General features: G+C 48.6%; 1 protein-coding gene across 1 annotated transcript in view; it reads right to left on the bottom strand.

Annotated features, from left to right (window-relative positions):
• CDC42BPB (CDC42 binding protein kinase beta) overlaps positions 1 to 13,965 on the bottom strand; it is a 124,750-nt gene that overhangs the window by 15,995 nt on the left and 94,790 nt on the right. Inside the window, exons 19-24 of the mRNA XM_031667762.1 lie at positions 12,947 to 13,095; positions 11,502 to 11,596; positions 7,435 to 7,514; positions 1,615 to 1,701; positions 1,176 to 1,288; positions 219 to 252 (exon numbers count right to left, since the gene is read on the bottom strand). Coding sequence (XP_031523622.1) covers positions 219 to 252; positions 1,176 to 1,288; positions 1,615 to 1,701; positions 7,435 to 7,514; positions 11,502 to 11,596; positions 12,947 to 13,095 — 558 coding nt within the window. The remainder of the gene's footprint in view (positions 1 to 218; positions 253 to 1,175; positions 1,289 to 1,614; positions 1,702 to 7,434; positions 7,515 to 11,501; positions 11,597 to 12,946; positions 13,096 to 13,965) is intronic.

The following is a 13,965-nucleotide window of genomic DNA, read 5'->3' as shown; positions in this document are numbered from 1 at the left end:
CACAGGCCTTGCATGTGTCCAAGACACACACAAGAATCACCTACAGGAGAACAGTTCACAATAGCAAATGCCTAGAAAGGCTCATGGTCCCTCATCGGGAGTGGACACACTGTGATCCCAGCGGCAATGGAAGCAGCCCCAAGGCTGAACAGAGGGACGTGGTGCAGGCCATGCGGGACCGCCTGTTTACAAAGCTCAGGCGCAGCAGAGACCAGTACGATCCTCAGCAGGACACAGATGTGGGTGAGACCACTGGCAAGAAGTAGGGGAGTGACCGACACAAACTCCAGAGACCTGCGGGGGAAGAGGCTGGCTGAGGTGGGCAGGGAGGCCGTGGGGCGGTGCCCGGGCCGTCACGACTAGGAGCGACACACCAGCAGTCTGCAGAGCTGCTGCTATCAAATATGGTAACCAAATAAATGACCTCTTGACTTGGTCCCTGACTCTGCAAGAGTCTCAGTCCAAAAGGCAAACCCTTAATTAGCCTCATACAAGTCTGGCTTCTTACGTCCAGCTGGCATAGCTGCCTGTGGCAGGAAGCACAAGCAGAGGCCGTGTCTATATTAACAACTACTAAAACCACCTTAGGCCACAGGGCTATGTACTCGCAATGCTTGGAACTCGGGGGCCTGTCACCCTGGAGACTTTCTGATCTGCGTTGATATTTATACGAAAGAAAAGGGGATGTTACAGAAGAAGCCAAGGCCAGGACTTGGGAGCAGGGGCCCAGTGGGGTCCCCGTGCTGGCTCTCCAGGATGCACTTGTGAAAAGCATGAGGCTCAGAACCACACACGCACTGCAGTGCCGCTTATGCCGAGTCATTCTTACCCACCAGCCACACGGTTCTGTAAGGTTCCCAAAGTGCAGGCAGACAAATGAAAGTCAATGTGGAGGAGTAAGCTGCCTATCCGTGGAGAGGGGAATATGGCTTGGGGAATGAGACGAGAGTGGGGAGACCAAAAGCTGAACATTTCTGATTAAAATATATTTGTGTAGCACTGGTGTCATTAAGAAAACACAGGATCCTGACAGCTTCCTGAATTACACACCATTCTCAACAAATTTCCTACAGAACACCAGGGTCACTACTGTGTACGCAAAAATGACTAAGTCTGTTTTACTTATACAAAAGTTATTTTCTAAATAACTGAGAATAAACAAACAACTAAATAACTAAGAAGGCGCCCCGGGTGAAAGCAAGGCCCCTACCTTCGGTCCAGCCAGAGCCAGGGCCTGCGTGGTGGGCAACGGCACAGCGGATGGCCTCTGCGGGGGCCGAGCCATGTCCTGGGAGACAAGCAGGACAGGTGAGTGTCGGCCCAGCTCAGCACGGCTGAGACACCTGGCCCCACGGGGTGCACTTCTCTCAAGAATGTGTTAACAGTGAACAGTTCTGCATCTTTAATTTGCTACAATGTTGAGACATCTGCTGAAGCCTTCCTCATCTAGGGGAGGGACTGACAGTTAATTCTCAAAATGAAAGGTGGGCTTGAGCACCTGGGCAGAGGCCCTCGCTGCAAGCTGTTATGCAGGGGCCAGGTGAGCGGTGTCTGGTCACCTGGACACGAGGGCAGACCCCAGGTGGGAGCATCACCAAGGCAACGCTGTCTCACCTCCTGTTGCTCTGATGCAGCCACAGACATCGACGGGGACGTTTCTGGCTTCGGAGCTTGTGTTTCTTGCTCACTAGCTGAGCTGGTCTGTGAGAACCAAGAAAGAAAGAGTTGGGTGAAAGGACATACTCTACATGATCCAGACTCGACTTACAAGTTCTTTACTAATAAAAGCACATTCTGTCTGGCCCAGAGGTCCCAGCGGTTCTTACTCCTGGATCCTATCACCCCTTGGGTCTCCTCACAGACTCCTGCTCCACTCCTAGCTGGCCGGCCTACCCTGAGGACCCCTGCACTTGGCATCCTCGGCTGAGTGGTGATCGCGTGGGCAGGTGAGTCTGACAAGTCACAGTCACCCCACTGAGGTGAGAATTTGCCTGGAGACACTTCTAATGCACAGCCCTGAGCACACCGCCGCCTCCTGCAGCCTCCTCACCCTGGCCACTGAAAGGGCAAGACCTGGAAACGCCGATCCTTCCTGACCTTTATTCATAAGTAAGGTTACCCAACCTAGCAGCCTTAAGATCAATTAGGCAGGCAGGGCGCGGAGGCTCACGCCTGTAATCCCGGCACTTTGGGAGGCTGAGGTGGGGATCACCTGAAGTCAGGAGTTTGAGACCAGCCTGGCTAACATGGCAAAACCTCGTCTCCACTAAAAATACAAAAATTAGCTGGGCGTGCTAGCACACACCCATAATCCCAGCTACTCTGGAGGCTGAGGCATGAGAATCGCTCGAACCCAGGAGGTGGACGCTGCAGTGAGCTGAGATCAAGCCACTGCACTCCAGCCTGGGCAATGAAGCAAGACTGTCTCAAAAGAAAAAGCAAAAGAAAAAGAAAAAAAAAGATCAATTAGCCAAATGCTTCTTAACCTCATTTCAAGGATCAAGAAGAAATTCAAACATCAAGAGAGGTCGGTGGGCCCAGGAGCAGTTGTAAGAATTTCCCTGAAGATTTTACGACACAGGGAAGCAATGTTTTGTTTTAACAAATTAAGAGTTTAATTTCAGGCCGGGCGCGGTGGCTCAAGCCTGTAATCCCAGCACTTTGGGAGGCCAAGACGGACGGATCACAAGGTCAGGAGATCGAGACCATCCTGGCTAACACGGTGAAACCCCGTCTCTACTAAAAAATGCAAAAAAACTAGCCGGGCGGGTTGGCGGGCGCCTGTAGTCCCAGCTACTCCGGAGGCTGAGGTAGGAGAATGGCATAAACCTGGGAGGCGGAGCTTGCAGTGAGCTGAGATCCGGCCACTGCACCCCAGCCTGGGCGACAGAGCAAGACTCCGTCTCAAAAAAAAAAAAAAAAAAAAGAGTTTAATTTCACAGTGATTTATTTGAAGCTAAAGCTACACTCTGAAACCATTTAAAAACAACTCTGTTTCAGCACATATTCCTGAAACTAATAGTTTATCATCACAGGCCATTGCTGTTTACACAAACGTACATGTAGGTATGCTGAGTAGTAAGTGTTAGCACCAGCAAACAGCGTACTAGGACACAGATATGGCTGGGTAGCCGCCTAAAGGAGCAGTTTACAGCTGTATTTTGTGTTCCACATCAGAATCCCAATGAACCAAATCAGATAAACACTTTCCAACAGTTGCAATTAATTAGGCCGCTAAGAAAGGAGCCAAATTCAGATGGGACGGCAGCACACACACATAAAACACACACACAACTGTGTACTGCAAATTCACAAGGGAAAGGCTAGCTCAACTGGCTAATTATCAAAGCTCAAAAACGTAAGCAAATCTGCCCCATAAACAAGGTATGTTAAGTGAGTTATGGTTCCATCTTTAGATAAATGAGGAGGAAAAGAATATTAATTTAATTTTAGTCATGTAAAAGCCCCGCTCGTTTCATTTAGTTGGTTAATTAATCAAAGGGATGCAGATTAAAGGACAGGAGCATTGAGGAGGCTGTGCACTAACAGGAGTGAAAGCCGCGGGAAGCCAGCGCTGGCAGCCACTTACTTCTTCCCAAAAGGCTAGCAGGGAAGATGCAGACGAGGAGGAGAGAGAGTCCTTGGAGGCAACAGACAGGAGGAACAAACATCATTTCCCACCCAGTCAACACTTGCACGAAGATATATTGACTTAATCTTGGTGGCAAACCATTTCTAGTAATAAGCAACATGTTTCATGCAGGCAGAGTGGGATAAGAAGTTTCTCAAAGACAATTTTCAAGAGTCTGGAAGCTCTAACAGACTCAGCCCCTGATGGAGGGTTTTTTCTTTTTTTTTTTTTTTTTTGAGACGGAGTCTCGCTCTGCCGCCCAGGCTGGAGTGCAGTGGCCGGATCTCTGCTCACTGCAAGCTCCGCCTCCCGGGTTCACGCCATTCTCCTGCCTCAGCCTTCCGAGTAGCTGGGACTACAGGCGCCCGCCACCGCGCCCGGCTAGTTTTTTGTATTTTTTAGTAGAGACGGGGTTTCACCATGTTAGCCAGGATGGTCTCAATCTCCTGACCTCGTGATCCGCCCGTCTCGGCCTCCCAAAGTGCTGGGATTACAGGCTTGAGCCACCGCGCCCGGCCGGGTTTTTTCTTTCAATAATAAATGCCTTCCCACTTAAATCACAGAGGCATTAATGAGGGATTAATGGCCAGGCACGGTGGCTCACGCCTATAATCCCAGCACTTTGGGAGGCCGAGGCGGGCAGATCACCTGAGGTTAGGAGTTTGAGACCAGTCTGGGCAATACAGCAAGAATCCATCTCTACAAAAAATTTAACAATTAGCCGGGCGTGGTGGCGAGCACCTGTAGTGCTAGCTACTCAGGAGGCTGAGGCAGGGGAATCGCTTGAGTCCAGGAGTTTGAGGTGGCAGTGAGCTATGATGGCAGCACTGTACTCCAGCCTGGGCAGCAGAAGGAAGCCCTGACTCTAAAAAATAGTTAAGATGGTAAGTTTTATGTTATGCGTGCTTATATCAGAATTTATAAATCAACTATCGGCCAGGCATGGTGGCTCACACCTGTAATCCCAACACTTTGGAAGGCTGAGGTGGGTGGATCACTTGAGGTCAGGAGTTCAAGACCATCCTGGGCAACATGGCAAAACCCCAATCTCTACTAAAAATACAAAAAAAAAAAAAAAAAAATTAGCTGGGTGTAGTGGCACGTGCCTGTAGTCCAAGCTATTTGGGAGGCTGAGGCACGAGAATCGCTTGAACTCCGGAGGTGGAGGTTGTGGTGAGCCAAAACTGCACCACTGCACTCCAGCCTGGGCGACAGAGTAAGACTCTGTCTGGGAAAAAAAAAGCGGGGGAGGGATTAGCAGGGGCAGGCGTGCTGGCTGTAGAGAATGAGGCATAAAGATGTCGCCTCTGTCTCCATCTCTGCTGCCCACTCGCCACAGCTGTGACTCTCATACTCACGGACAGTACTGGCTGTAAACTCACTTGCTACTGGGCCCTCTACTCTGTTAATGTTACAGAAAGCTACCGCTTTCCTGCCGGCCTCCATTCACTGAACAAGCACCATCTCTGGTTCTCTGGAATCCACTCATTCCTCCCCACAGCGGTGCCTGGCCCCGCAGCAACAGGGAGAGGCAACGACTTGTGCAGAAACAGGCTTATCAAAGATCCGGTGGGCACTTACCGGTTATTTGCTTCTTCAAAACCGAGGATTTCAGGGAAAAGAGAAGCATTGCCAATTTGATAAAACAAACAAACATTCTGACAGGTGAAGGTGAAGAGGTGTGCATCCAGAGTGGCTGTGAGCAATGCAAGCCTGTGACAGACACAGGCCAGGATGCTAAGAGCCCACCCCAGGGGAGGCTGCTCCAGGCAGCTGCCCACATGGGCACCTGCTGACTACCCCCTACTCACACAGGCAGCAACCCTAGCCAACCCCACCTCAACCCAACGATCAGACTTGGCATCATCCACCCTGGGCAGGCCGGCCTCTGTGTGTGGGAAGGGCACAGCTCCTCCTGGGCAGAGTTTGTGCCAAAGGTTCAACCCACATCTGATCAAGATGGAACATCAGACAAACCCAGAGTGGACATTCTGCAGGACAACTGACTTGGGTAACACCAAAATATCATTGTCATAAAAGAGGGGACAAATGGGGAACTGTTCCAGATTAAAGGAAACAAAAGACTAAATGCGATTCGTCATCTCCAGGTAGATCCAGAACTAGGAGGAAAAGCCAGCAGGAAAGGATGTTCCCAGGACAAGGACACATGGATACGGGCTGTCCCATGGCACCAGCGCAGAATGCCTGACGACAGTGACACTGTGGTTATGTGGGAGAATGCCCCAATCGTGGGAAATAACTGCTGAAGTATGTTGGGGTCACTGACACCTGCAAGTCGCTTTCAAATACTGCTGAGGAAAAAAGTCTCTGCTGAGAGAGAGAAAGCAGACGTAGCAAAACCCCAGGTGAGGGACACGTACACATGCACCCTATTTCTTCCCACTCGCCTGCAGGGTTGGAGTTTTCTAAATCAAAGGCTGGAACCACCTCCCCCTCCCTGCACCCCCATCAGGAGTTCCATTAGTGAGCTCTGCTCTCCCCGCTCCAATGTGCTTCGTGTGCTGCTGTCAAGGGTGCATCCCTACAGGTTCAGAAGAGGAGGAAAGGCTGTCCTGCCTCCACGGAATGCCACCAAGAACCTGCGGCCCACAGAGGGAGGCAGTGGGGTCTGCTCCTCACTTGACAGCTAATTCCCAAGTAGATGACCAGTGGCTCTGACTGCCTGAGGGGCTGGCCTCCTTGCGAGGGTCTTGGCGAGGCACCTGGGGCCAGACTGTTCCCATCAACCACCTTTCCCATTGATCTCCAATGCTGAACTCTATAGCTATACAGATGGAAATACAACTAAAGTAATTTTATTTGCTCTAGTGTGGAATTTTTTTTTTTTTTTTTTTTTTTTTTTTTTTTTACGGAGTCTCGCTCTGCCGCCCAGGCTGGAGTGCAGTGGCCGGATCTCAGCTCACTGCAAGCTCCGCCTCCCGGGTTCACGCCATTCTCCTGCCTCAGCCTCCCGAGTAGTTGGGACTACAGGCGCCGAATTTTTTTTTTTTTAAGAGATAAGGTCTCGCTATGTTGCCCAGGCTGGTCTTGAACTCCTGGGTTCAAGTGATCCTCCCACTTCAGCCTCCCAAAGTGCTGGGATTATAGGTGTGAGCCACCGCACCCATCCCAATGTGAGAATTTGTATTAAAGTACTTACTTGAAATACTTGCTACAGGCCAGGTGTGGTGGCTCACAACTGTAATCCCAGCACTTTGGGAGGTCGAGGGGCGGGGGGGCAGATCACAAAGTCAGGAGTTCAAGACCAGCCTGGCCAATATGGTGAAACCCTGCCTCTACTAAAAATACGAAAATTAGCCGGGCACGGTGGCGGGTGCCTGTAATCCCAGCTACTCCGGAGGCTGAGGCAGGAGAATCGCTTGAACTCAGGAGGTGGAAGTTGCAGTGAGCCAAGATCATGCTACTGCACTCCAGCCTGGGTGACAGAGCAAGACTCTGTCTCAAAAAAAAAAAAAAAAGAAATATTCACTACACAGCTGAGGCCAGTGTAGATTTCTCCCTGAAGATGCTGAGCACTTTCTTAATCTCATTTCTACTTAACTTGAGTTGAGAAAGCTTCTCTGGGAGCAACTCAAATACCCTGAATGTCTCTTACCTTATGCATTTAATGTGGGTTGATTACATGTGGGTCAAGTACATAGTTAGCACAACTCTGAGATAAATACTGAATGTATATTTACTGGTGTGTTTGTGGCCCCATGAGTGGTAAAATCATGTATTACACTATTTTTAACTTATCATAAACTCATCTGTCACTTAAAAAAAGAAAAACAATGACTCACTCTAAATGTCAGGTCATGTGCAAGGGGTGCAGTGTTGAAATACTCAAAAATGGAATCCTGAAAATCTGGAAGTTTGAGCCCTGTAAAAAGAAACAAAGAATAGTCAAGGTAAAAAAAAAACTAAAGTCTACATATTATTTTCAGACAGAAAGACTCAATGTCTTCAAGATGTCAATTCTCCTTAAGTAAGTGATACATCTGACATGATCCCAGTTGAAAAAAACACCAGGCGTTCCTCCAGAGATGAACAATCATCAAAAAGTTCACTTGAAAAAGTAACCAAGGGGGCCGGGTGCCGCGGTGAAACAGAAGCCTGTAATCCCAGCACTTTGGGAGGCCGAGACAGGCGGATCCCACGAGAATCCAGGAGATGAGACCATCCTGGCTAGCTGCAGGTGAAACCCGTCTCTATTAAAATATTAAAAACTAGTGAGGTGGTGAGCGCCTGTAGTCCCAGCTACTCAGGAGGCTGAGGCAGGAAGAATGGCGTGAACCCGGGGAGGCGGAGCTGCAGTGAGCTGAGATCCCGCACTGCACTCCAGCCTGAAGCGACCAGGAATGAGACTCCATCTCAAAAAAAAAAAAAAAGAAAAAAAGTAATGCTCCAAGGGACTGGGCGCGGTGGCTCACGCCTGTAATCCCAACACTTCGGGAGGCTGAGGTGGGCAGATCACCTGAGGTCAGGAGTTAAAGACCAGCCTGGCCAACATGGTGAAACTCTATCTCTGCTTAAAATACAAAAATTAGCTGCACATGGTGGCATGTGCCTGAAATCCCAGCTACTCGGGAGGCTGAGGCAGGAGAATCTCTTGAGCCCAGGAGGTGAGGGTTGTGGTAAGCCAAGATCACGCCACTGTATTCTAGCCTGGGTGACAGAGCAAGACTCTGTCTCAAAAAAAAAAAAAAAAAAAAAAAAAAGGCCAGGCGTGGTGGCTCACACCTGTAATCCCGGCACTTTGGGAGGCCGAGGCGGGCGGATCATGAGGTCAGGAGATTGACCTCATGATCCTGGCTAACACGGTGAAACCTCATCTCTACTAAAAATACAAAAAAAAAAAAAAAAAAAAACTAGCCGGGCGAGGTGGCGGGCGCCTGTAGTCCCAGCTACTCGGGAGGCTGAGGCAGAAGAACGGTGTGAGCCCAGGAGGCGGAGGTTGTAGTGAGCCGAGATCACGCCACTGCACTCTAGCCTGGGCAACACAGTGAGACTCCATCTGGAAAAAAACAAAAAAACAAAAAACCCCAAAACCACAGGGGTGGCTGGGCTGGGGGTAGGTGGAGGAGGAGTAGATCTATCAGGTATTAAAGCAGATTCACTAAGGCCTCTACGATAAGAATCATGGCCGGGTGCAGTGGCTCACACCTGTCATCCCAACACTTTGGGAGGCCAAGGCCAGAGGACTGCTTGAGGCCATGAGTTTGAGACCAGCCTCGGCAACACAGAGAGACCCCATCTCCACAAAAAAATAAGTAAAATTAGCTGGGCATGGTGGTATGTGCCTGTGGTCCCAGCTACTTGGGAGACCGAGATAGGAGGATCACCTGAGCTGGGGAGATTGGGGCTTCACGTGCCCCTGCACTCCAGCCTGGGTGACAGAGTGAGACCCTGTCACACACACACAAAAACACGAATCAAAAAACAAGAATCACATGGTTCTTGCCCATGAACAATGGAACGGGAGAAAATCCAGAAACAGACCCAAGTGCCCATGGTGATCCTATACATGACAACAGTCATACATAAAATCAGCAGGAAAAATAGCTGGTATTAATAACTGCTGCTGGACAACTAGCCAGCCATTAGCAAAAGACAAAACTGGATATACTCCTCAAACTGTATGTCAGAGCGCATTTCAAATGGATCAGTATTCTAATTACAAAAATGAGGCTGGGCACAGTGGCTCACGCCTGTAATCCTAGCACTTTGGGAGGCAAGGCAGGCAGATTGCTTGAGTCCAGGAGTTCAAGATCAGCCTGTGAAATACTGCGAAACCCCATCTCCAAAAAAAAAAAAAAAAAAAAAGAAAGAAAACAATAACTAGCCAGGTATGGTGGCACGTGCCCGTAGTCCCAGCTACTCAGGAGGCTGAGGTGGGAGGATCACTTGAGCCCAGAAAGTTGAGGCTGCAGTGAGCCCTGATCGTGCTACTGCACTCCAGCCTGGGCAACAAAGTGAGACCCTGAATCAATCAATCAATCAATCATGAAGCCACACAAGTATGAGAAGCATGGGAAAATCCCTCCAACAACTGGGAGTTAGCTGTATTTTCCTATTTATGATTCAAAAAAGGAAAAAGACTGAAAATTTGACACACAAAAAATTCTGAAAACCACCTTTTTTTTCTTTTCCTTGAGAGACGGAATCCAGCTCTGTCGCCCAGGCTGGAGTGCAGTGGCGAGATCTCAGCTCACTGCAACCTCTGTTTCCCAGGTTCAAGTGATTCTCCTGCCTCAGCCTCCTGAGTAGCTGAGACTATAGGTATGCACCACCACGCCCAGCCAATTTTTGTATTTTTAGTAGAGATGGCAAAACCACTTTTTTTTTTTTAAGACAGCGTTTTGCTCTTGTTGCCCAGGCTGGAGTGCAATGGTGCAACTGTGGCTCACCGCAACCTCTGCATCCCAGGTTCAGGTTCAAATTGAAACAATTCTCCTGCCTCAGCCTCCTGAGTAGCTGGGATTACAGGCATGCACCACCATGCCCAGCTAATTTTGTATTTTTAGAAGAGATGGGGTTTCTCCATATTGGCCAGGCTGGTCTCGAACTCCAGACCTCAAGTGATCCACCTACCTCGGCCTCCCAAAGTGTTGGGATTACAGGCATGAGCCACTGTGCCCGGCTGCAAAACCACTTTTATTTGGCAAAAAAATAAATAAATGAATAAGCAAAGACAAAGAGAAACAAGGAAAATACTTGCAACTTACATCACAAACAAAAGGACTAATCCCCATAATGCAAAAGGCTTTTAGAAATCCATCAGACTAATAACCTGAATTTTTAAAAGTGGGCAAACAATAAAAATATATAATGCACAAAATACAAAAGTTCCTCACACACATAAAAAGATGCTCCATCTTACTTATGAGAAACATGCAAGTTAAACCTCTATGGAGATGCTATTTCTCACCTATTCAGAGCAGCAAAAATCCAAAAGTCTGAAATCCTACTTTGTGGGTAGGCTGTGGGGCAGAAACCCCTCATGCAGAGTAGGAGGAGTGTCAGTGCACAGTCTCTGGAGGCCTGTCCGTCAGCACATAGCACGAGTGTACAGGCATGTTTGCCCTTTGCCCTGGCAATCCCACTTCTAGAACTCTATCCCGAAATACACCGACAAAAATAGGAAATGTTCTATCCATTCGGCCACTCCTGGCAGCACTTTCTATGACAGCAAATGCCAGGGAATAACCCATCCCAGCGGCTGGCCAGCCCACGGCAGTGCACAGTGTAGCTGCAGAGGGGGCCAGGGGCCCCCCCCCAGCACAAAATGATGCCTTTTATGTAATCAGGGGATGCAAATGTGTGCCTAGATTTGTGTGTATTTGCCATATGTTTTCAAGATGAAAGGAAGGATAGGCTGGGCACGGTGGCTCACACCTGTAATCCCAGCACTTTGGGAGGCTGAGGTGGCTGGATTGCCTGAGGTCAGGAACTGCAGACCAGACCAGCTTGGCCAACATGGCACAATCCCATCTCTACTAAAAACACAAAAATTAGCCAGGGATGGTGGTGGCGTGTGCCTGTAATCCCAGCTACTTGGGAGGCTGAGACGGCAGAAGCGCTTGAACCCAGAATGCAGAGGTTGCAGTGAGCCGAGATCACGCCACTGCATTCCAGCCTGGGTGACAGAGCAAGACTGTTTCACAAAAAAAAAAAGGAAGGATAAACCAAAAACAATGGCTAGCTTTGGGGAAAATATCTTTGAAGATGCTGTTTGAAAATGTTGATTTTGGAATTCTGTAGGTACTTTACGTAACTAAAGTAACTATTAAGTTGAAAAGAAAATAAAACCACTCATTTGAAAAATATTTATATTCAAATAATGCAGAACTGCCTGATGTTAATTTACCAGTATCTGCTCTGAATTTTTCTTCCATCTTTTTCTTCAAAATTTCCATTTCTTCTAATAATTCTCTGTTTTTGGCTTCAGAGTCCTTCAGTTTGCTAAAATAAAAAATAAATGGCTTTAAGTGCACTGAGAAGAGGTTGTCTATGAGGCGGTCTGGGGCAGGGCAGGATGAGAGGGCCGGGGTTTCTCCCCAACACCGGGGACTGTTCAGAACACGGCAGCTCATGCTGGGCCTTTCTACTGCAAACACTACAAACAGTATGAATATTTCAAATATAAACATTCAAGCAGGAATTTAAAAAGTCATGGCTTAGGAAGGTGTGTCTCATGATGGCCTAACGGAGCTTTGACCTTCCTAGTCTCCTTCCCAGGCGAGTCCTCTGTTCTCCAGGGACACAGGGCCCAGGCCGCTCAGCCATCAGCCCCGTCAATATCTTTCCCATAACTGGCAAGATGGTGGCTGCATCAAGAAGCACCACACCAGCCGTACCGGCAGCCTTGCAATTCCAGCAACTTCATGGAGGGGACAGAGAAAGTCCGGCTGCCACGGGGAACAGCTGGCCAGGAGGGACGCAGTTTGTGGGGGCCGGGGGGCGTTCCACTTATCAGTGGGGTGACAGCGGGCAAATCACCTGCAGAGTGCGTAAGCAGGAGTAACAAGAGTGCCTGCCCTGTTGGGCTGTGGGAAGGTCACAGGATTTAACAGAACAGTCTTACAGCAGTTCCCGGTACAAAGGAAGTCAATTTAACTGAAACCTATTACCATTAATTCTTTTAGCCCCAAACTAACAGGATTTGGGACTCAGTAAATTCTGTTAAACACTGTCCCTTCTAGGTCCTCGTCCGCCTCATGGCACAGCACAGCTGGCCTGGTTTTTATGAAACTGACTTTCATTATCGTATCCTTATAAAACAGGATCTGCAAAGAGGAAACTCTCAGCTAATACTGACTGAATTTACTGCTGTGTGAAAATGGCATTTTCGTTACTGCTTGGAGTTGGAGAAAAATTTCAAGTGAGAATGCCATCTTCAGCCTCTGTTTTAAAATATTTGCATTAGCTTGAAAGGAACAATCCTGAGTTAGTGAATGGAGCGGCATGGAGGTGACTAAGCAGTGAGAGGGGCTTCTGTCAGACAGTGGTATGAGTCTCACTACCCAGCGCGGGGGCACAAGCACCCGCTGCTGTCAAAACACGGCTTGCACTGCACTGCACACCCCCGCGGCAGGCGAGGCCCTGCACCCTTGTGGCCACCTCCTCCGTGCCAGAATGGCCTGCTATTCAGGGCTCCTGCAGGTAAACCCGACTCGCTGCCTCCTAAGGTGCCAGTAAACACCGTGGCCCCGATTTTCCAGGTGAGGAGCATCAGAGCCCACAAGGCTCAGGGCTGGCTGAAGGCCACACAGCCCCCGCTCCTACTCAGAGTTAGACCCCAGCACCAAGTACCTTTCCAAGGTGAGGTTGGCATCCTTGACCTTCCTCAGCTCCTCCTGGACAAGCTGCTTGGCCCGGATCTCCGCCTCCAGGGCCGACTGCAGCTCCAGCCGCGCGGACATGTCCAGCTTCTGGCTGCGGCGCACCTTCCACAGTGGATCCTTGCGACATGGTTACAGTGTTAAAAATGCACTTTCAGTTATCTACTTGTTAAACTAATGTTAACAAATAAGTTATCTTTGTCTAACCTTAAGCCATTACTGTCTCACTTAGGTATTAACTCTAAATTATTGAGGTGCCTCAGGAGTTTCAGTTTTGATATTTTATGACTTTTACTCTTCCTTAGAAATCTTCTAAAAAAGAACATTTACTTTATCTTTGAGAAGAATAAAAGTAATTCTGTGGTACAACCTCTTTTTTTTTTTTTTAGATGGAGTTTTGCTCTTGTTGCCCAGGCTGGAGTGCAATGGCGTGATCTCAGCTCACTGCAACCTCCGCCTCCAAGATTCAAGCAATTTTCCTGTCTCAGCCTCCCCAGTAGCTGGGATTACAGGTGCACGCCACCACGCCTGGCTAATTTTTGTATTTTTAGTAGAGACAGGGCTTCACCATGCTGGCCAGGCTAGTCTCAAACTCCTGACCTCGTGATCCACCCACCTTGGCCTCCCAAAGTGCTGGGATTACAGGCGTGAGCCGCTGCGCCCGGCCTCTGTAGTGCAATTTGTATTTGGGTCCACTGAACCCTGGACCTTTTACAAACCTAAGGTACATTATAGGGTTCGGTTATCTTTTTCTCATAATTTGAAACATTTTGCGATTTCACCATCCTGGGAATTATGTCATTACTCATTCCTACCTGTGATTAAAAAAAAAAAAAAAAGACTAAAATAATAAGGGAAGAATGACGGAGTGACCTAGGATGAAGCAACAGTGGAATATGCCAGTTCACTAACATCACCCTTCTGTTTTCTTACTGAGTTGCCCAATGTATGATATCAACTTTCAGGAGGTATAAAAGAAGTCTAGAGATG

The sequence above is a fragment of the Papio anubis genome, chromosome 7, assembly GCF_008728515.1.
Source record: "Papio anubis isolate 15944 chromosome 7, Panubis1.0, whole genome shotgun sequence".
NCBI classification, from domain to species: Eukaryota; Metazoa; Chordata; class Mammalia; order Primates; family Cercopithecidae; genus Papio; species Papio anubis.
The sequence above is the reverse complement of the archived record's forward strand: the minus strand, read 5'-3'. Positions and strand labels throughout refer to the sequence as shown.